Source organism: Maniola hyperantus, chromosome 19 (genome assembly GCF_902806685.2).
Source record: "Maniola hyperantus chromosome 19, iAphHyp1.2, whole genome shotgun sequence".
Lineage (NCBI taxonomy): Eukaryota > Metazoa > Arthropoda > Insecta > Lepidoptera > Nymphalidae > Maniola > Maniola hyperantus.
The window spans coordinates 1,891,970-1,915,053 of NC_048554.1; the positions used below are offsets into that span (position 1 = coordinate 1,891,970).

Below are 23,084 nucleotides of genomic sequence, written 5' to 3' on the forward strand. Positions count from 1 at the left end.
TTTCTTGTATATTTTTGTAACTCGCGGTTTTTGACCTACGATACGAATTTTATCATTTTACTATCAACTTCGCATTAATAACAACTCAGTTTTGTCACCGGTCTTTACTTCATTCATAGAAAATGTCTAGTGTTATAACTGTTAGTACAAATCCCTATGAAGGTCAGAAACCGGGCACCAGTGGTTTACGTAAAAAAGTTAGAGTTTTTCTTCAAGAAAATTATACGGAAAACTTTATCCAGAGTATCTTGGACGCTAATAAACAGGCCATAGTTGGCTCTACGCTTGTTGTTGGGGGTGATGGAAGGTATCTGGTTAAGGAAGTTGTGGATAAAATAATTAAGATCTCCGCCGGTAATGGGGTACGTGATAAACTGATAACATTTAGACTAAGTACTCTAAAATATTATAATTATCTACAAACATCTATTATAATTAATATAGTTTTCTATAATCTATTATGGATATGGATAGTAGTGTTCGCATAATAGTAATAGTTTAATAAGTTTAGTAGGAGAACTTATTCAATTTTATCTTAACAGTAACTAATATTTCAGGTAGCCAAACTATTAGTTGGTCAAAATGGAATCCTGTCCACTCCAGCTGTGTCACATATCATCAGGAAATACCAAACATTGGGTAAATAACCATGCCGTACATACTTATAAATAACATCAAAACTTATAAAAATACTAGTTTATGCCCATGGATGGACTACACAAATTTCAAACCCCTATTATACCCCCTATAAGGAAAACATCGTGAGGAAACCTGCATGCCTGAGAGTTCTCCATAATGTTCTCAAAGGTGTGGGAAGTCCCCTTCCTTCTCCCTTCTCACTCTGAGAGGAGACCCGTGCTATGTAGTGAGCCGGCGATGGGTTGATCATGATGATGATGATGGTTATACCCCCCTTAGCCCTTAGGGGTTGAATTTTCAAAAAATTTTCGCCGTAAGAACCATCCTCGTACTTCAAGGAATGTTATAAAAAAGGAATTAGCGAAATTGTTTCAGCTGTTGTCGAGATTTGCAATGAGCAACACATTTAGTGATTCATTTTTATATTATAGACTAGCCCGCAACTTCGTACATGTGGATTTAGGTTTTTAAAAATCCCGTGGGAACTCTTTGATTTTCCGGGATAAAAAGTAGCCTATGTCCCTCTCCAGGTCTTAAAATCATGCAAAAATCACGTCGATTTGTTGCTCTGTTGCGACGTGATTAAAGGACAAACCAACAAACAAACACACTTTCGCATTTATAATAAGTGTACTGATATAAAGATTTAGACTAGCAAACTTGCACCAGCTTTGCTTTGGGTCTTTGAAAATATTTTCTTAGTGGGGTCTACCATCTACAAAATAGAATAAACCAGCCAAGTGCAAGTCGGAGCTTACTTTTTTAGGGTTCTGTACACAATGTTTTGGTCACAGGTTACAAACTACTTTATAAATTGTTGTTTAAATACAGTGTATGGTACTTAATTATACTGAAATTTTCTCCTATCACAAAAACCGGCCAAGTGCGAGTCAGGCTCGCGCAATGAGGGTTCCGTACTACAGTCGTATTTTTTGGACATTTTGCAGGATAATTTAAAAACCATGATGCATAAAAATAAATAAAAATCTGTTTTAAAATGCACAGATGAAGACCTTTCATATGATACCCCACTTGATATAGTTATCTTACTTAGAAGATTGAAAATACTAAAAGACCGACAGACAGACAGGCAGACAACAAAGTGATCCTATAAGGGTTCCGTTTTTCCTTTTGAGGTACGGAACCCTAAAACTAGCAAATTTAATAGACCCCATTTCTTTATCTTGTACCACTTAATTATGTGGTAAATATTTTCACACAACAAAACATTATGTGGTAAATATTTACTTACACAAACAAAAAAAAGTCCTGAGCAGTTTTATCTTATCTATTGACCTTTTCTAAACTTAGTTTTTGCAAACCACTATGTAACTTTATTTTGAAACCGTGGAAAAAACCCACTTTCAGTGCTAATTATTTTATCAATGTGAATATGTGTTACCACCTTGATTTTATACCTATTTTTACATCCTGAAGATAAGGTTAGACTTCTATAGACTCACTAGCTTATGCTCGCGACTTCGTCCGCGTGGACTACACAAATTTCAAACCCCTATTTCACCCCCTTGGGGATTAAATTTTCAAAAATCCTTTCTTAGCAGACACCTACAACATAAAAGCTATCTGCATGCAAAGTTTCAGCCCGATCCGTCCAGTAGTTTGAGCTGTGCGTTGCTAGATCAGTCAGTCAGTCAGTCAGTCAGTTACCCTTTCCTTTTATATATTTAGATAAGATAAGATACAGAAAGAAACTATACAAAGTATATTTTTTCAGGTGGAATAGTACTAACAGCATCACACAACCCGGGTGGTATCAACAACGACTTTGGTATCAAGTTCAACTGCAGCAACGGAGGCCCCGCGCCCGACGGCACCACCAACGAGATATACCAACTGACCACCGCCATTAAAGAGTACAAGATTGTACCGGACATACAGTGTAATATTGATGAGATTGGAGTTTCTAGATACAAGGTAAGTTGCTATATTCAACTCTCTTCTCTCTTCTTCAACTCTCGTCTTTACAATGTATCAGCCTGTATGCGTCCACTGCTGGATATAAGCCTTTTCAAGAGCGGTCCACCAAACTCGGTCCTCCAGCCTCCTCATCCAGACGCTTCCCGCCACCTTCTTCGGATCATCAGCCCAGCGGGCTGGAGGTCGACCTACAATGCACTTACCGGTATGTGGTCTCTACTCCGACATACTGATTCGCTAACTTAATGTCTAACACTGACTGATAGCCACCGAGCTCATTTTACATTCATTTTTAATCCATTGAAGGTTTTCTACGAAATATTATTTCAACTCACTCAATAAAGCAGCGACCAATATCAAATACATTAAAAAAAAACGAGAACAACCTCCTTTTTGGAAGTCGGTTAAAAACCATAATCCATGCGGTTGAAGAATACCTATAATAGAACAGAATATATTTTTATTGACGTAAACTAATTTACTACTGGTTCAGAATGCCGTTCCTACCGAGAAGAACCAGCAAGTCACGGGCAGAAACGGATTAGCCATAAAACAAAGGTACAAAATTGACACACATACGTTTAATGCATTAAATAAAATTACAATGTATTTCCTACGTTAAGTTTGATGATTCAGCATAATTTTGTAACATTATGTGATGTGGCTGCGGTCAAGGTCATCAGATACAAACAAGGTACAAAGATCTTTTCCGCGATTGCAATTACAGAATTAAATTCCACAGCAAAACTAACTCAACAACAAGATATATCTCTCAGTCGCTTATGAGTTTAAAATTTCCAAAATAGGTAAAAACAAATAAGTAGCCGTCATTTACGGCTAAGTAGGTACTTATTATTATTGATATCTTATTGTTTTTATTTTTATCATTTTCAATTTTATCTAGAAGAATTTAACTTGTAATCCTCCAAATTTCGAAAGGCTTACTTGTACACCATTAATTTAATGGTGTATCATGGATTTAGGAAATATAATAGTTGTTATGAAAAAAAAAAAAAACCGACTTCCAAAACCACTATAAAGTAAAAAATAACATTTGTTTCTACACGGCATTGTACCGGAATGCTAAATCGCCTGGCGGCATAGCTTTGCCAGTAGGGTGGTGCATTCAATATTAACTGGCGTGTTTCCACTTGAGACCATAGGATTACATTCGACATGCCACGTAAACAATAGGGGGCGTTCCCAGCTGTTATTGTTTGTGAAATTATTGTGTGAAAAAATAAAGATTATTTATTTATTTATATTTAATAAACCAAACACTCATAGAGCCCATTCATTTTTAAAGGAGCGGGTTCAACCTTATATATTTTGTTACAAACCACCCAGTGTTGATACTTTTGAATTCATCTGCCACGACTTAATCCTATTGTTATTGCTACTGACGGTCTCAAGTGGAAACACGCCAGTTAATATTGAATGCACTATAACTAGCCACGGCCATGTCGTCCCACCAGACCAGAATATAGTGCTAAATATTTATTTGTTTCAGGTAGAAGACCGTGAATTCGTAGTGGAAGTAATCGATTCAGTGAAGGACTATGTGGAATATATGAAATCCATATTCGACTTCCCCAAAATCAAGACTCTCCTGCAAGGATCCGAACAGAGGAAACCTTTCAAAGTTCTCATCGACTCTATGAGTGGAGGTGAGTCAGACCCTATACACTTTAAGAGTTCCTTGTTTGTTTTATGGGCTCCTAAAATCTTTGTTTGTAGGGCTCCATACCCGGAGGACCAACAGGTCCCTATTACTAAGCCTCCGCTGTCCGTCCGTCCGTCCGTCTGTCTCGTCTGTCAGTGGGATGTGTCTCGTAAACCGTAATTGGTTGACAGTCGAATAATTATTTTTCTATTATGTTTCATCATTCATGGGTTTTAGACTTTGGTGTTAATTTGTAAAAGGCATTGTGCAACATAAAAGGCATAGTCCCAAGGTGCTGGAACGATGACATACCACTGGGTACAGGCAGCACATGACTGCAACATGTGGTAGTCTTCCCACAAGAGACCTATGTCCAGCAAAAGATTTTTATCGGTTGACAACGACGATGAGGAGTTCCTTAAAGTCATATCTGCGTGGACAAGACGACTATTTGTCCCTATACTAAAACTACCATCCCTTTCAAAATATCCTCTGAAATATACTACAGTAAATCTTTCTAGTAACGGGCCCGTACGTCAAACGCATATTCATTGACGAACTCAACGCGTCAGAGGGCAGCGTGCGTCGGGTCATACCTTTAGAAGACTTTGGAGGAGCGCATCCTGACCCTAACCTTACATATGCAGCTGACCTGGTGAATGAGGTGAAGAATGGGGACTTTGACTTTGGAGCTGCATTCGATGGAGATGGTAAGTGCTTCTTTATCACCAGGATAGGTAACGGCAATAGGGTGTCTTATATGAGGAAAAACCCTTTAAGTCTGGAGGCAGCGCATGATGTACCACTGTAAGACTTTTGAAGTGCTGGGTCATCCCAATTCTAACCTGAGCTATGCAGCTGGTAAATGAAGTGAAGAATGAAGACTTTGATTTTGGAGCAGCTTTCAATGGAGATGGTAAGTTCTTTAACATCTGAATAGGCATTTGAAAGCGAAAACTAAAAACCAGAAAACCCCACCCGGTGACAGCGGCCAGTATACTCAATCAGTATTGTCAATTTCAATTCATGTGACGTCACAGTCGGAATTCATCATGGCTTCATCAGCTTCTTCCGCTTAGAATATTTTGTAGAACAGATAAAAAAATGAAATCTTTAAAATTAATCTATATATATTAATCTATATATATAAAAGGAAAAGGTGACTGACTGACTGACTGACTGACTGACTGACTGACTGATCTATCAACGCACAGCTCAAACTACTGGACGGATCTGGCTGAAATTTGGCATGCAGATAGCTATTATGACGTAGGCATCCGCTAAGAAAGGATTTTTGAAAATTCAACTCCTAAGGGGGTGAAATAGGGGTTTGAAATTTTGTAGTCCACGCGGACGAAGTCGCGAGCATAAGCTAGTTATAATATAATTTTATAAACTGAAATTAACATTTTTCGATTGCTTATTGCAAATACTATCTTGTTTATTACATTTTTAGATTTTATCTTGCTTGGTGTAAAGTACCGTATTCGTACAAAATGATTTCCGTTTCTATTTACCTTTATTTTAAGTGTCTCTCAAAATTTCAAGGTGATCGTAACATGATAATCGGTCGGGACGCCTTCTTCGTGACCCCCTCGGATTCCCTCGCAGTGCTGGCGAGCCAGCTGCAGCACATCCCGTACTTCCAGAGCACAGGGGTCAAGGGCTTCGCGCGGAGCATGCCCACCGCCGCGGCCGTGGACAGGGTGGCTGCAGCGCTGGGCAAGGAGATGTTCCAGGTGCCCACTGGTGAGTGCAACACCCCCAGGGCATTCCGTACTCCAGAACAATATCATGATCAACACTATCACCGGCCCACTACAGAGGACGGGTGTCTCAGAATAAGAAAGGCTTTTGTCCATAATCCACCACGCCGCCGCGCTAGCCAAGTACTGATTTGCAGACGTGATACACCCAGTGGCGTGCACAGGAGTTCAAACCAGGGTATGCATTTAGGTATGAACTTATTACACGGCAGGTTAAAATGAAAAATAAGCATTGATTTATTACAATGAGGGTAAGCAGTGCGTTTATGCCTCTATGAGCTGCACGCCACTGGATACACCATACATGTTTTTCACACATTCGTAGAGGTTTACATTCTATTTTGCTTGTCACATCTTAGAATGGCAAATTATTAAGCTTTGAATTCTCCTACAGGCTGGAAATACTTTGGCAACCTAATGGACGCTGGCCGTCTGTCTCTCTGCGGAGAGGAGAGCTTTGGCACTGGCTCGGACCATGTGAGGGAGAAAGATGGGCTATGGGCCGCTCTCGCTTGGCTCTCCGTACTGGCAGCCACTGGCAAGTCCGTTGAGGAGATGCTAGTGGCACACTGGCAGAAATATGGCAGGAATTACTTTACGAGGTACAGAGGTTTAGAAGTTACCGTGGTAAAGAGAGTTATAAGTCCCGCAAATTGCTAATGCGCGTATCCGCCATTTTAGTGACGTCAGCACTAGAACTGAAGTTTCGAGCTGATGGTATATTTTCATTTCCTTTGACGTCAAAATGATGTAATTTCGATTTTAATGAGACATGGTTCCAGCGCAATAGCAATTTGAGTAAAATATTGGAGTATTATTTCCATTTTTGTAAACAAACACGCTTGAAATGCTTTATGTTCTTTCTTTCCTCCAGGTATGACTACGAAGAATGCCCAAGCAATCCCTGCAACGAAATGATGCAAGAATTAGAGAAGAAAATGACATCCACTGGCTTTGTTGGATCTCAACATAGCGCTTCGGGCAAGACTTACTCTGTAGCGTTAGCCGACAACTTCTCTTACATGGACCCCGTTGACAGAAGCGTGGCTATGAAGCAGGTAAGGCGCTACGAGGCAGGCAAGAAAGTATGAAACAGGCAAGAGTAAGATATCAAGTTGGGCTCTTAACGTAGCAATTCGGGCAAGATTGTAGCAGCAGGTAAAAACTTATGAAACAGGTAAGAAAATGACTTCCGCCGCTATATAGGGTTCAAAAAGGGTTAAAAAAGTCGAAAAAAAACGGGCTGAATTGAGAACCACCTCCTTTTTGGAAGTCGGTTAAAAATAGAAAAGCAGGAATTGGTTCATGGACTCATTCACATGAACCAACTGAACCACATATATCACTAACATCTTCAATATGGTATCATTATTTCACGATTTGACATTAGCTAATGTCAAAACGTGTTGTTTAATTAAAAATCAGTACCCTTATTATAAATGCGAAAGTGTGTTTGTTTGTTGGTTTATTGGTTTGTCCTTCAATCACGTCGCAACGGTGCAACGGATTGACGTGATTTTTTGCATGGGTATAGATAAAGACCTGCAGAGTGTCATAGGCTACACTCTATCCCGGAAAATAAAAGAGCTCTAACGGGATTTTAAAATACCTAATTCCACGCAGACGAAGTCGCATCAGCTAGTCCGACTATAAGTATGAACTTGTGTTGTTGTCAGGGTCTGCGCATAGTGTTCGAAGACGGCTCAAGGATAGTGGTACGACTGAGCGGGACGGGAAGTTCGGGAGCCACTGTGCGGTAAGAAAGAAAGAAAGAAAAGACGTTTATTAATACAAATTATGCCACACATCACAACTTAAGCTAAGAGCTGGTTATTCCGGCGCTTCTTCCACCTGAGAACAAGCAAAAGAAGCGCCGGAACAAACTGTCATATTGTGTGGCACAACCCGAAAAAAGGGTCCCAGCTCAGCATTATGCTGTATGCCTTGTTGCACAAGAACATACAGCGCTGATTTTCAGCTGGTACCCTGAACCGGTACGTATCTTCTTTCGCACCTTTATTTTATCTGTACGTATAAATTGTAATGGGCTTCCGAGAGGGTCAAGCCACTTGACGTCAAGCACGTAAATTTTTGCTTGAACCAAGCATCTTGACCGTTTGCAAAGTTTGCTTGATGCTTGAGCATTTACGTGCTTGACGGGGATTGATGCAATTTTTTTCTTTTTTAAACATTAGCCGTGTTAGTTATGACAAAAATTCCCCTTGGCACGCGAGTCTGACTCGCACTTGGCCGGTTTTTTTTACATATTTTGTAGATCGCAAAATTAGATTTTCTTTGAACAATCATTGACGCATGCCTGGTTAGTCGATGTTTGCTAATCAGGTCTAGACCTAGACTTTTCTTATGTTTATGTCAGCAACTTAAAGGCAATAAAGATTATGATTTAATGATTGCAGTAGCGGAATCCCGCGGAGTTTTCACAATATTTGACCCTAACTTTAAAGAGAACGTGAGGTAACTTTAGTAACCTGCTATAATTGTCCCCATATAAATAGATCTAAGGGTGAGATCTATAGAGCGTACTCTGAGTTTGCTTAGACTTAAGACAGTTAAAACGAGACAGAGCTATATCTCTCATATAAGTTTGTCTCGTTTTAACTCAATCTTAAGTCTGAGCAAAGTCAAAGTGCGCTATATAGATTTCAGCTTTAGTGACCCTGGAAATTATGCCCACAGACTTTACATAGACTCGTACGAGGCTAAGGACGTACTGGGCGACGCGCAGCAGATGTTGCAGCCGCTCATACAGGTGGCGTTGGACATTTCCAAGCTGCAGCACTATACCGGCCGCGACGCGCCCACTGTTATCACATAAACGACAGCTATATTATACACTAACCGATTGGATAACAGACAAACTTAATATTTTTCATTGTATATATATATCACACACCGGCTTTACTCACATGTTTCGTCGACGCGACTAGGTTCGAACCCATCCGGGGTCCTTTTTAGGGTCCCGTACCTCAAAAGGAAAAACGGAACCCTTATAGGATTACTTTGTTGTTTGTCTGACGTTCTGTCAAGAAACGTAGTAGTATCATGAAATTTAGCAGGTAGGTAGGTCTTATAGCAGAAAATTAGCGCATTAGCGGAAAAATCTGAAAACCGTGAATTTGTGGTTACATCACAGAGAAAAAAATTAAAATGTGTTTTGAACAAATAATTAGTATTTTTAACTTTTGAAGTAAGATTACTATACCACGTGGGTCATATAAAAAGGCTTTCTTTACCTATACATTCTAAACCAGATTTTTATTTATTTTTATGCATAATTGTTTTTGATTTATCGTGCAAAATGTCGAAAAAAATACCCGAGTACGGAACCATCGGTGCACGAGTCTAGCTCGCACTTTGCCGGTTTTTTTTTTTCTAAATTTTTATGATAATTCGAATGATTTCTTAGCTGTAAGTATTCCAGATAATTGTTTCCTATATGTATATTGGATTGTTGAAGTAACATTATATTTTATAAGTAAGTATAAAGATTTAGACGAAAAATAGCATTTTATATATTTATTGTTATTAGTTAGGTACTTATTTAGCCAAAGAATTTGAGAAATTACTGTTTTTTTTTGTTTTATACATGGATTGAATTTTATCACCTTTTTACAAGAAATTACGAGTGTTTCATAAATAAAATGTACAATAAAAGTTTAAGTATTGTTTTATTGACTAGAATCTTAAACCTAAATAAAAGCTACAATAGACATTAACTTAAATGTTACTTTACAAATTACGGGTATGTTCTGAACAAATAATGTTCATTGTTTAAAAAAAAACGTTTTCGAGATGCAACTATAGTTCGCGACAGATCGGGATATGAGGCGCACACCTGCGTTCGCCCGCACCGGGTTAGTGCGGGAGGTGTGCGGGGCGTCCCCACCCCGATTGCTATCTCGAACTGTCGTGTCCTACAAGTTAGGAAATTAACACCAAAGAGTTTCCTATCTATCTATTCTGAGAGCAGATCCGTGTTCTATAGTGTAGCTATAGCGCTTGGTATAATCATCACCATTATCAACCCATAGACGTCCACTGCTGGGAATAGGTCTCTTGTAGAGACTTCTACACGCCACGGTCTTGCGCCGCCGCCATCCAGCGGCTCCCTGCCACTCGTTTGATGTCGTCTGTCCACCTAGTGGAAGATCTTGCAACTTACAACGATGCGCTTTCCGGTGCGAGGTCGTCATTCCAGCACCTTGAGACCCCAACGTCTATCGGTTTTACGAACTATGTACCCTGCCCATTGCCACTTCAGCTTCGCAACCCGTTGAGCTATGATAACATATTTTGCATGTCAATTGACGAAACATATTGGATAACTAGCTATTATGCCCGCGACTTCGTCCACGTGGACTACACCCTTAGGGTTGATCTTTACCTATGAGATTTTAACATATTATGAGCTTAATAAAATATGTCATACTGCTAATTACAAAAAGGTTGAATTTTGAGAAATCCTTTCTTAGCGGATGCCTACGTCATAATGGCTATCCGCATGCCGAATTTCAGCGTGATCCGTCCAGTAGTTTGAGCTGTGCTTTGATAGATCAGTCAGTCAGTCAGTCACCTTTTCCTTTTATATATATAGATTATTAATTTTATGTTAACATCTTATGTACAATGTTTCTTGCAAATAAATCATTTCATTTCATTTCTTCCTGCGACTAGTTTGATGTCGACTGTCCACCTAGTGGAAGGTCTTCCAACGATGCGATTCCAGTTTTTCGATTGGTATGGACACGCTCAAAGTCAAAGCTACGCAATAAAAAACTGCATCACTAAATTGACAGTTCCAAATACAATAATGGCGGAATAGAAGAGTACTTTCCATACGGTTAACTTTCCTCGCAGATGGAGGGAGCGCATCTGCAGCAAGGACGGTAGCGCGAACACGTGCACTAGACCGCTTATGGCTCCTGTGTACCTGGTAACCAAATATGACAGGTTAAATATTATCTATGTATTTATTCTATAAAAAAACCAAGTGCGAGTTGGACTCGCACACGAAGGGTTCAGTTTCATCAAACAAGAAATAGGTACCACTTTTTTGTGATATACCTACCATCTACCTAACCACAAATTCACGGTTTTCGGAGTTTTACTTGTGTTATATAGACATTGCCAGCTGCCAAACATGATTCTAGATCAACGGGAAGTACCTCATAGGTTTTGATTCCCTTTTAACTATAAGAAGTTGTTTATTAAAGTACTTTTGACTGAAAAACATCGGTTAATATAAAAGCTTTTATATTTGAGGTCCCCAGCTAGGTCATATCTGTTATACCCTTGGACGATTTAGTGGTTAATTCGTCCAAGGTCCTACCCGTAGAGTGCTTTGAATTGGCTACGCCAGAAGTCTCACTCCTTCGCCCCTTCATTCAGCTTCACCTACTCGACTTTCGTTCCCGGGTCGCTTCACTCCCACCTTCCGCCCCACTCACCTCATAGGCGTTCTTTACTCAAAACTTTCACAAATTTTTAGCATTACGCGACACAAAAATACTAGGGCTAGGATAGACTAGACTGCGTGGAGTCAGGTGCTTTGCTTTCGTTCTAGGTCACATTCGACTTAATCATGCATTATTTATGACCTTAACGATGATTTATACCAGCGAAGAGTTGCCGGAATTTCAATCAAAACTACAGTACGCGACAGAGAGTAATGTACATCGGCCTTTAGAATGACATTTCGGCTTTGTAGAGCGCTGTCTCTGTCACTCATACCTATAATATGACGTTTTGAAACACTGCTCTCTGCTATTTACTTCTAAAGGTCGCTTTCTGCCGCGTACTGTACCTACTTTTGACTGAAACTGTTGGTGGTTACCTGATGATGGTGCCAATGTTGGGGCACAAGCACGCGACCAGTATGCTGAGTGCGACCACCGCCAGGTTGATGGCAAGCCCGGGGCCACGCGCCGCCGCTCTGGCACACAGCTGTGCGGCTTCGCAACGGATCATGAACACTACTAGCGGGTAAACTGTGATTACCTGTGGGGAGAAGAAAAAGATAGCTTGCGTTACGTCTACCTAGACCTATCGTCGCGAAAAATAAGTAAGTACCTATGTCTGAGGGTCTGGTCACCAATTTTTCAAAAGTTGGAATTAAGGAGGCAGCCATTTTTAAATGCATACCTATCTATTGGTTAAATAAATAAATAAAAATATTTTTTACTCAATTAAACTTTTCCAAGTACTTTTGAATCGTCAGATGAATCTACCACTGGTTCGGAATGCCATTACCTACCGTGCCGTTCCCCCCCATGGGTTGCAGAAAACAGAACTTACATACCTGAAAAAGCAATAGCGCTCTGGCTATCGCAGTCATGACGTCATGCATTTCGAAGTTGTTCAAAAGATTCTGAAAACAAAATTTTGCGGGTTAAAAAGGCACCAAAAGTAACAGTAGGTACAAGTACCGACCTATTGAAGAAAGTGATTGTATGAACTGCTTAACTTACATCTTCTATGCAAGACTTGGCGAGCGGGAAACAAATGTAGAACACCACACCGACCAACGCGTAGGTCACAGTCACCAACAGAAATGCTATCGACAGATCTCTACCCTGGAAAAAAGAGATTTCATTCATTCACATTTTTTTGAAGAAAATCTTTGAATACCTCAAGAGCTGGGGCATCAACGTGGGGCTCTTTATGAGGGCCCACATCCAATAAATATTACTTAAATATGAAGATTTAGGTTAAACACTGATAATAATTTAGGTACACATTCCTAACACTCCGTCTTGCTTGCGCAGTTAATACTGTATAGGCAAGACCGAGAACTGCGCAGTCCAATCGCAAGTCGGCGATTGTTCAAGCCGCGCTTTTGGAACTGCGCATATCTACGTAGTATCCTCTATTTAATCTGTGAACTGCGCGGGATACCGTCTTGCCGTCCACACGCTGGCTTGTGCAGGTAATTTCACAGGCAAGATGGAGCGTGTAGCCGGAGCTTAATATACAGATTAGTTAATTGCTAATACGCGTGGCCGCCATTTTAGTGACGTCAGCACTAGACTGAAGTTTCGAGCTGATGGTATATTTTTATTTCGGCATTGCGATGTTAATGAAACATGGTTCCAGCGCAATAGCAATTTGCGGGACTTATAAAAATGATATAATGTTTCTGTAATATCTATCTTTTTTCGCTCGGGGCAACGGATCGACAATTTTACATCACATTCTTAGAATAATAACTAGCAGTACATTTTTCTCCTGTCGTGCGTTGTTGCTCATGATAGTGATGATGATGTTGTGTATGTAGAAGGACAGCGCCAGCATGCCGCTGAGCACAGCCGCGTCGCTGCCGCCGTGGACGCCGTCTGTGAGCGCGCCCATGTTGATGCCCCACATCCAACCCTTGACTATTATGAAGATTATGAGGTAGAATACTGATAGCGTACCTGAAATCGAAAGATTTACTTCAAATACCTCTATGTAGGATGTAGGTACGCTCTTTATTAACCGACTTCAAAAAAAAGGAGGTTCTCAATTCGTCGGAATCTTTTTTTCTAATAGAATGGTATCAGTAATATAAGTCCCGCAAATTGCTATTATGCTGGAACCATGTCTCATTAACATCGAAATGACGTCATTTTGACGTCAGCCGAAATAAAGATATACTATCAGCTCGAAAATTCAGTCTAGTGCTGACGTCACTAAAAGGCGGCCACGCGCATTAGCAATTTGCGGGACTTATAACTAAAGGTTTTAAGGAAGTCGAAAACGGTTATGCAATATGCACAGTCCATTTTTCTCGACCACAAATCTAAACTTCGGGTTCAACTTTTTAGTAACATTAATAGTGTACTTCTGTCCTGTGAAGGGGTCAAAATTTGTGTCAAAGGAGTCGTGTCCAACTACAAACTTTGACCCCTTCAAGATCGAATCTCTCTGACGAATGGCTTTTCCATTCTAAGCTTTAGGTAGTTAGTTATATAACTACATTATTATCTTTGCATACTTTTAGCCAAAAACAGACAGAAACGTATTTAGAGATCCTAGGATTTTCAGGCATATTCAATTTCCTACAGTTCAGGGTTTCAGGATAACTTTTCAACTCGCGTTATTTCAGGAAGATGACAAAAGTCAAAGACAACAAAAATAAATAATTAATAGGTAAATAAACTCACCCAAAGAATTAAACTTAGTGAAGAAGGAGACCTTTGTAAAGTTCAGAAGTGGGAACACGATGATTGCCACGTAGAAGGGGACAGTCGTGTGGAGCCCCCAGTAGGGGGAGGGTGCTGCGAGAGGGGTGGAGGGAGTGATGAGTGCGTCCTGAGCGGGGCAGAGGACTGTTGCGTTGATGGCTGTAGAGTTTGGTGAGCTCAGTTCTGGAAAAAACAGGTAAAATTATAATGCTCAACCTAGGATAAAATATAATGAAGTTATTTTAAAGCTGTTCGGAGTAAGTGTAAGACAGCCTAAGATCTGGAGTTATTTAGCGAAGTATAGTGCGCTTTCACTAATTGTACCAACAAATGCCTATTTTTTTTATCATCATTGCAACCATTGAAACACAACAGTGAAACTTGAAAGCGTCGGGCATATCCTCGCAACGAGCCCATTAGGCGTCGCGTTAGGATGGCGTGCAGGTTTAGAGGATGTTCGTTTGTCAATCAATCATTTGGTACCAGGCCATTCAAAATTTGCATCAGAATCAGTGAGATAAGTTCAGATTCGTCGAACCGTTTCTAATAATGTGCGGGGATATGGACGTTCAGCGTGCGTCAAAAAGTTTTCTGATATTCAATTTCTGATAATAACTGAAAATTAATTTAGAAACTGTCGTAGAAAATAAGCATTTCCTGTTCCGTGGTCTCACCCATGAGGTAGTTGACGGTGTAGTAGAGGAAGTTGGAGATGAGAAGCCAGTACAGCACGTTGGCGCCCAGGAGTACCATCAAGCTGAAGGCGTGTGCGACCGCTGCCGTGCCTGCGCCTAGCAACAAGCGGCAGAGCGCTGGAACCTCGCAGGTCTCAGTGCCTGGGAAATACAATACATCGGCAATGGAGAACAAAAATACAAATAAAATGAAGGTTCAAACAATGATCAGGACCGCACATTTTATGGTAAGAATAAAGTAAAGCACACTAAAATATATTAAATAATTAGCGGATTGGCCGATCACCATGAGAGAAATACGGTACTGCGACATAATAGTTAGTTTGCATGTTATTATCTAATCTCAAATATTAATTCACGATTAAATCACTGAACCGATAGGTAATGCGAGAATGATCTAGACGCTAAGATTACGGCTTTCAAATTGTCTATCATGATCGTTGCTTACTCTTTTTGGACATCCAAACCTAGAAATAGCTAAGTGATAATAATAAATAATAACTAACCATGATGATAATTGACTCTCAGCAGTACATAGGCGGTGTATAGACATAGGGCTGCCATAAATATGATCAGGAATAACGCAGCCGGCAATCCTGCGCGTTCCACGCCCCACGCCATGGTCAATAGAGATGAACCCATTATCGTATTCCATACTGAAAAACTGCGAAAGAAACATTGAGAAGTGAAAACTTCGAGTATCAAAATTAACTGGCTTGGCACGAAAACTTAGGCCTTAGACAACGAAGACTTTAAATAAACGTTAACCCGGCCCATACAAATGCACGTGTTGTGAGTGAGTTCAAGTACCTAATAAATGTTAGTATTGGTAATTATTATGAGTGAATGTAGTAGGGAGGCGTAAAACCAATTGAATAAGGTATTTAATACATGAAATTTTACTTACATTGTGACTAGTGAACTCTGCCTGTTCTTCTCCATAATGACTGTTTTCTTCAGAGTTTTTTCGTATGTGGCTATAATATCACTCGCTGACAACTCTCCGGGACCCTGCGAAGGATATTGTATAGTTAATATAATAGTAGTTAAACAGTTTCATTGTTTTTTAAAGAATATTAGCCAAGTTTATTATGCTGACTAATATTCCCCTTTCCCCTCCAAGTAAGCATAAAGCTTGTGCTAGGAGTAGGTACGACTTTATTGCAACGGGTGGGGTTTGAACCGGGCGACCTTTCGGAGTCGACAGTCCGCTCCTTTAATCGTTGAGCTATCGAGGCTCAGCTATCGAGATTTTTTGATTACCTTGCGAAGAAGTTATTAATGTTTTTTTATACATAGTTAACTTATTAGGTACATATTGCTTACAGTGTCGTAATGGGATTTAAATAAGTGATAGGTATATTAGATAAGCAACTACGTAGGTACATATTTGAAATATCTGCAGACCACCAGTTCAAAGGTTCAGATCGTAAATTGCTGATAAAAACTATTAATAAATGGCAAAAATTGTACAGATAGTGATTTTTTACTTCGTTTAAATGCTCAGTATTGCGTACACGTGATCTTACACTAGTTCCGTCGTTCAGGAAATCTTGGAGCCTCTTGCAGTGCTCCGAGGGAAAAACGTGAGGTTTTGACAGTGATGCGCTGTGATTAAGTTGCGTGGAAGCAACCGGCTGAGCTTTCAGTTTTTTTTATATTAATGGTGAGCAAACGAGTAGGCGACCTGATGTTCCCCTCCGCCCCAAATACAAAGAGGCATTGATGAATGATCCGGAAGTATTACACAGACTACTAAAGACTTACTGTCCTAATTAAACAAAAAATGCCCGATATCTGTTGTCAAGCAACGAATTCTCACGGGCTACATACGTACCTACTATGAGCAAATAAGGAGAGGAGATAAAACCAGCGGAACAGTCCGCTCGTCATTTGTAACCAGGGCCGGCTAGTATTTTTTTTTTGAGAAAATTAAGCTAAAATGTACCTCAATGATAGCTCAACTCAACTAACTAAATGTTGCAAATGCCAGTGTACGCATCATCCAAACCTGCACGACAAAAGCGACTACGAAGGGGGAACGTCAGCCACGTGGCAGTCGTCTCCCAAGTCCCACGATATTTTAATGGCCAGAAAAACAATTAGAGCGAAGCGAGCACAAATTTTTTAAATAATTCAAAAAAGTGTATTTTAAAAATAATTTTGCCACTTGTCTGTGATTTCAAGGGAACCAAAGTTTGAACTCCCTAAAATCTCTCTGGCTACGGCCACTATTGTTTACAATATTTTTTTATCTTAAGTTACATGTTTAGCAATTACTTTATTGTTATAATAAGGAAGATAATTAGTAGAATCGACACCCACAGAAAGTTCAAACTCACACGTCGGACGGTCGGTAACTGATAAAGTTTATGACGTTGGTCGGTACCTAACGAATTTTATTTAATTAAGTAAGTAGGTATTTTCGTTAAGAGTGAACGAACTTCGCTTTACTGCGTTGGTTTGAAAAGTTCAAACCTATTCGAAAAATACGCGATCTATTATGGACCACTTCTTCCATAGGTACTCGTAGGTCTATGATTCTGGCCTCAAATTCCACGCGTGGAAGTCCGCAAGGTTTGTCCTTATAAGTACTTGTATCTTACCAGTGTGTCTGTACTGCTACTGATGGACTTGTAATTATTGTTGGTGAGGTTGGGGCTGAGCAGCAGAGGATGCGTCTCGCGATCCGCCGCGCTGTGGAAACTCAGGTTTGTGCAACTCGAACTCGATATATTGCTACAAAATAACAAAACTAATTATTATTTAGTAACTAACTGCCGCGGCGAACTTCGTACCGCCTAACAGTCGATTCTTTTTCAGGAATTTTTTAAAAAATTTCTTCGTAAGAACCATCCTCGTACCTCAAGGAATGTTATGAAAAAAGAATTAGCGAAATCGGTTCAGCTGTTCTCGAGATTTGCGATCAGCAACACAGTCAGCGATTCATTTTTATATAGAGATTAGATGAACCAAGGTCACTGACATTGCCCACTATTAGCAAGCTGAAGTGGCAGTGGGCAGGTCATACCTGTCGTAGATGCGATGGCCGTTGGAGCCGGAAAGTTCTTGAGTGGAGACCGCATTTAAGCAAGCGTAGTGTGGGACGCCCTCCAGCACGATGGACCAACGATATAAAGAGGCTGGCGGGAAGTGGCTGGATGAGAAAGGCTGTGGACCGGGTGTGGTGGCGCTCTTTAGGGAAGGCCTATGTCTCACAGTGGACGTCCACAGGCTGATGATGATGATGATGATGAATTAGAGGATGCCCGTGGCTTCACCGAGTTTAGGTTTTTAAAAATCCCGTGGGAACTCTTAGATTTTCCAGGATAAAAAGTAGCTTACGTCAATTCCCAGGATGCAAGCGTGATGCTATCTATTTCTGTAGTAGGTACTACTTATATGATGCCTCGAATTCGTCCACGTGGATTTAGGTTTTTGAAAATCCCATGGAACCTGTTTTTCCAGGATAAAAAGTAGCCTATGTCCAACTCCGCGATACTACCAGATCTGCAAATATCAAATCGATCTGTGCCAAATTACATCAGAATTTTTTTATCGGATGGGCCGTGAAAATAGGAAAAAAATGTCAGGCATACAGACAGATATAACATACTTAGCATAAATATTAGTATCATGAACAATATTACTTAGTATGTATCCAGGAAAGTAATATCAGCAAGCTTGCAAGCGATAAGTACCTAAGTGGCGCGATTTTCTACGAAACGAGATTTGTACGAGAGAACTTTTACGACTTTGAGAGATTCGGGTTCGATGCCGTTCGATGCCGCGTAGAAACCGATTAGGGGTTTAATAAACTTCCAGAGGGTACACGTGATTGCAGTTTCATGTTTGAACACTTACCTACTGGGTGATTTCACAATTAGATAAGTACTAGGTAGGTTCTTGCCACTTTACTTCAAGCCACATTATTTGTCTCTCATATTATTAGGCTGTGATAGCCTAGTAAAAAACCGTGAGCCGTCCGGTTCGGAGGTCGGGGGTTCGAGCCTCGGCATGAGTAGGTACCTACCCATATTATAAATGCGACATGCGGAAATGTGTTTGTTTGTTGGTTTGTCCTTCAATCACGTCGCAACGGAGCAATGGATCGACGTGATTTTTTGCATTAGTAAGTATAGTTAGAAGTGGCTGGATGAGGAAGGCTGAGGACCGGGTGTGGTGGCGCTCTTTAGGGAAGGCCTATGTCCAACAGTGGACGTCCACAGGCTGATGATGATGATGATGAAGTATAGTTTAAGTTGGAGAGTGACATTAGGCTACTTTTTATCCCGGAAAATCAAAGAGTACCCACGTGATTTATAAAAACCTAAATCTACGCGGACGAAGTCGCGGGCATCAGCTAGTCGAATATAAAAGTTGGTAAGTTGGTAAGTACTTACCCGTAGTGGTTGTGAGTTTCTCTTGCCGCGCTGTATTCGCATTCTGAGCAATCAGAACACGCGCTTGCAAATATTCTGTAAAGAAAATATTCATACTTAGTTACTTTACGGCATTCAGTAGACTTGGACATAAACCCGCATAAGGCACTCGCAGAGTCTCAGACCGTAAAATACCAGAGGTAGTCTCGCGACTGTATTACTGTCTTTTTGCGAGTGTATCGTTATACTTACTGAATCGCATCGCTAACGATCTGCCTTACTCGTAGGCTAAAAAAATTTGGAGACCCGTTCTATAGGCTAAAAGCAATGACTTATATGTATACTATAAGTTATTGGCTAAAAGAGCTTGACCCAAATTTTACGCGGACAGCAAGCCAAGGACTTTTAAATTAAGTGTCACATAAATAACTATTTATTAATATATTTGAAGTCATTTCTAAGTAGGTACAGATTTTAATTTAGCAGCAAGTTTTATTTAAATTCAAGGAGATAACACGAACTCCCTTGATCCTTGGCTTGCCAGATAATAACGCGACGATTGACAAGCTGTTTGCACGATTTATTGCGGTATATTAATAAATAATTATTGTTATATCAATAATGTAATCGTAAACAATTATTGCTCATTTCCGTACTGGTCTGAGAGCCCGTAGGAATTTCAGATGTTTGATAAAAGCTAAAACTATGCACTTGTGCAGCTGTATGCGTTTTCAATTATTATTTAAGGTATGATTCCGAACCACGCTGCACGCAGCAGCGCTACCGCAACAGTGTTGTCACAGTCCTGTCGCGGCACTACTGGTCCCCATACAATCTCTATAAGGTTATATGACATTACATTCTGAGCTAGGCAGCACTGTCTCGGCAGCAATGTAGCGGAACATTGCTGCCTAGCTCGGAATATAATGTCATAAAGCTTATAGAGATTGCATGGGGACCAGTGGGACCTGCAGGGCGATTGTCTAAAACCTGCGTCAATCATTATTACAATCTCAATTATTCTGATTGGCTGAATTTGTGCGATTCTTGTTGAAACAATGCATTGTGGCCAATAGTGAGCGAGCATTAACCAATCAGAGATGATTGCGATCGTGACATTGTAGCTGTCAAACAACCGCGGTAGGGCCACAGTGCCGCGACAGGACTGTGACAGCTGGCGACAGCACTGTTGCGGCAGCGCTGCGGAATCATACCTTGGCACAGAATATATAATAGTACTACCATAGATTAATTATTGGTCTCGCTCCGAGTACTACGATACGTAGTCTACGTATTGGCTACGCCGCGGCCGCTACGCACGGTCAACTAGTCGCGCGGCAACTTCCATATAAATTACAAATTCTAACGGTTACCGTCGACTAAGTTGCCGGGCGACTAGTCGACCGTGCGTGATGAGATTAAACGTAGTAAGTACTTTTAAAAAAATTTACCCTAATAAGTATCAGTTTTCGTTAAAGAATAACCTAACAACTTGCTAATACTATATATAGATATTTACTACCTAATACCTATCATTATTTCTTGAATTACCACTAGGGATAGGCTTTTGGTTCCGTAAATCCGTACCTGAAAAGTGCCAACTGGACCCTATTAGGTACTAAGCCTCCGCTGTCCATCCGTCTATCGGTCTGTCTTCCAACGAACTATATCTATTAAAGTAATTAATTGATTTTTTTAGATTATCTTTGAAAATAAATAACAATAAGTAGGTACCTACCTATTAAAATACAAACCAATCAAAAAAAACTTTTATCAAAATCCTTAATATTTTCTATACTAGCTCTTGAACTGGTAACAATGTAAGTCTGAGTCATGAATGACAGATGTAATCTGGGAGCTTTTAAAATCTACAAGCTAAGGTGATCGCACTCTGCAAAATTCTGGAGCCACAAGGTATGCAACCTTGTGGTTGCAGAATTATTTTGCAACGAGTTTTTAGGGTTCCGTAATAAACCAGGAACCTCACAACCGGCATCACAAAAAAAAATTAAAATGTGTTTACAAAATTTTTCGTGAACACGTTTTATTTGTATGTTCTAAAACAGACTTTTATTTATTTTTATGCATAATATTTTTTGATTCATCGTGCAAAATGTCGAAAAAATACATGAGTACGGGACCCTCGGTGCGCGAGTCTGACTCGCACTTGGCCGGTTTTTTGAAAATAAAATATAGCCTGTCACTAAGGAATAATGTAGTTTTCTAATGGTGAAAGAGTTTTCAAAATCGGTTCAGTAGTTCCAGAGATTACTTCTTACAAACAAACTTACAAACTTTACCTCTTTATAATATTACCTAGTCGGTATACAATATCAAAAATCCTGCCGGTTCCGTAATTTTTGATATAATATGTATATATGTAGGTACCTACCTATTTAAAATTATTTATTGCATAAAACTTGAAGTGTACTTAGACTAAAGGTAAAACGCTATCATAAAAAACCGGCCAAGTGCGAGTCAGGCTCGCGCACTGAGGGTTCCGTATGTTACAGTGGTATTTTTTCGACATTTTGCACGATAATTCAAAAACTATGATGCATAAAAATAAATAAAAATCTGTTTTAGAATGCACAGGTAAAGCCCTTTCATATGATACCCCACTTGATATAGTTATCTTACTTCAAAAATTGAAAATACTAATTATTAGTTCATGACCAAGTAAGTAATACTACCTAGCTGTCCCTTTGCTCGTGAGAAAAATAATATTTAAAAAATTGGCCAAGTGCGAGTCAGACTCGCGCATCGAAGGTTCCCTATCACAGTCGTATTTTTACCCCTCTTAGTATAGCAATCTTACTTTGAAAGATGAAAATACTAATTACTTGTTCTTGAACATATTTTCATTTTTTTTGTGTGATCTAACCCTAAATTCACGATTTTCACATTTTTCCCCGAATGTCTGCTATAAGACCTACCTACCTGCCAAATTTCATGATTCTAGGTCAACGGGAAGTACCCTGTAGGTTTCTTGACTGACAGACAGACAGACAACAAAGTGATCCTATAAGGGTTCCGTTTTTCCTTTTGAGGTACGGAACCCTAAAAATTATAAACTTACCTAGATATGTAGGTATTTGACATCGATGTAATTTAAGAATACAAGTGCAAAATTCAAAAAAAAAGTAGGTAATTACCCAAAACTATCAGCAGATTTCACTGAACTGGCCGTCGAATCTATTTCGCTGTTTTTCGTAGAATTTCTTTTTAACCTCATATTGTTTAATTAATTAAGTAATAGGTACTTATTTGTTAAAATTAATTTTCAAACACTGGCGAAAATTGACGAAAGTTAAATAAAAACCATTGTTTAACACATTGAAATTTAAAGTTTAGACTAAAGAAATTCCGGTTTACAAACAAAATAGGCTTTAAGTTTAAATTTAAACGTCCATTTAGAAATATTTATGTTAAAAATTAGTTAACTTGCGCATAGGCACGTTACTACGTAGGAACTGAAGATAATCGGGCAATCGTCTGGTAAATAAATAAGTAGGTATTTTATACATAACTAGCTTATGCCCGCGACTTCGTCCGCGTGGACTACACAAATTTCAAACCCCTATTTCAACCCCTTAGGGATTGAATTTTCAAAAATCCTTTCTTAGCGGATGCCTACGTTATAATAGCCATCTGCATGCCAAATTTCAGCCAGATCCGTCCAGTAGTTTGGGCTGTGCGTTGATAGATCAGTCAGTCAGTCAGTCAGTCACCTTTTCCTTTTATATATATAGATACCTATTTAATGTAGTGATAGCGTGAGTACTTATGCTACTATACGAAACTTCAGATAAGCACCT

The 23,084-nt window shown here is 39.7% G+C and overlaps 2 protein-coding genes across 2 annotated transcripts; one reads left to right on the forward strand and one right to left on the reverse strand.

Annotated features, from left to right (window-relative positions):
* Nucleotides 1-9,687, forward strand: Pgm1 (phosphoglucose mutase 1). The gene is made up of 10 exons (XM_034978796.2): nucleotides 1-362; nucleotides 558-639; nucleotides 2,375-2,574; nucleotides 4,088-4,244; nucleotides 4,762-4,950; nucleotides 5,789-5,989; nucleotides 6,401-6,608; nucleotides 6,881-7,064; nucleotides 7,683-7,762; nucleotides 8,704-9,687. Exons 1-10 carry the CDS (start codon nucleotides 123-125, stop codon nucleotides 8,840-8,842), a joined length of 1,680 nt encoding a protein of 559 aa, XP_034834687.1. The 5' UTR covers nucleotides 1-122; the 3' UTR covers nucleotides 8,843-9,687.
* Nucleotides 9,688-10,756: 1,069 nt separating this feature from the next.
* Nucleotides 10,757-22,723, reverse strand: LOC117991449 (sodium-coupled neutral amino acid transporter 9 homolog). Its single transcript, XM_034979047.2, has 12 exons — nucleotides 22,422-22,723; nucleotides 19,288-19,362; nucleotides 17,491-17,623; nucleotides 15,792-15,895; nucleotides 15,391-15,548; nucleotides 14,864-15,025; nucleotides 14,169-14,372; nucleotides 13,243-13,439; nucleotides 12,495-12,599; nucleotides 12,326-12,394; nucleotides 11,861-12,024; nucleotides 10,757-10,957 (listed from the first exon to the last, which is right to left on the reverse strand). Exons 1-12 carry the CDS (start codon nucleotides 22,499-22,501, stop codon nucleotides 10,789-10,791), a joined length of 1,620 nt encoding a protein of 539 aa, XP_034834938.1. The 5' UTR covers nucleotides 22,502-22,723; the 3' UTR covers nucleotides 10,757-10,788.
* Between the last annotated feature and the right edge of the window lie 361 nt (nucleotides 22,724-23,084).

What these genes read in the sequence shown, in the direction of transcription:
- Pgm1 (XM_034978796.2), top strand. Translation starts at nt 123, where the DNA reads ATGTCTAGTGTTATAACTGTTAGTACAAATCCCTATGAAGGTCAGAAA. An exon ending in TTGGAGTTTCTAGATACAAG is followed by an intron (nt 2,575 to 4,087) that starts GTAAGTTGCTAT and finishes TATTTGTTTCAG; the next exon opens with GTAGAAGACCGTGAATTCGT. An exon ending in AGTTCGGGAGCCACTGTGCG is followed by an intron (nt 7,763 to 8,703) that starts GTAAGAAAGAAA and finishes TTATGCCCACAG; the next exon opens with ACTTTACATAGACTCGTACG.
- LOC117991449 (XM_034979047.2), bottom strand. Translation starts at nt 22,501, where the DNA reads ATGAGGTTAAAAAGAAATTCTACGAAAAACAGCGAAATAGATTCGACG. An exon ending in GAAACTCACAACCACTACGG is followed by an intron (nt 17,624 to 19,287) that starts GTAAGTACTTAC and finishes GTTATTTTGTAG; the next exon opens with CAATATATCGAGTTCGAGTT. An exon ending in ACGCACGACAGGAGAAAAAT is followed by an intron (nt 12,600 to 13,242) that starts GTACTGCTAGTT and finishes TCTTTTTTCCAG; the next exon opens with GGTAGAGATCTGTCGATAGC.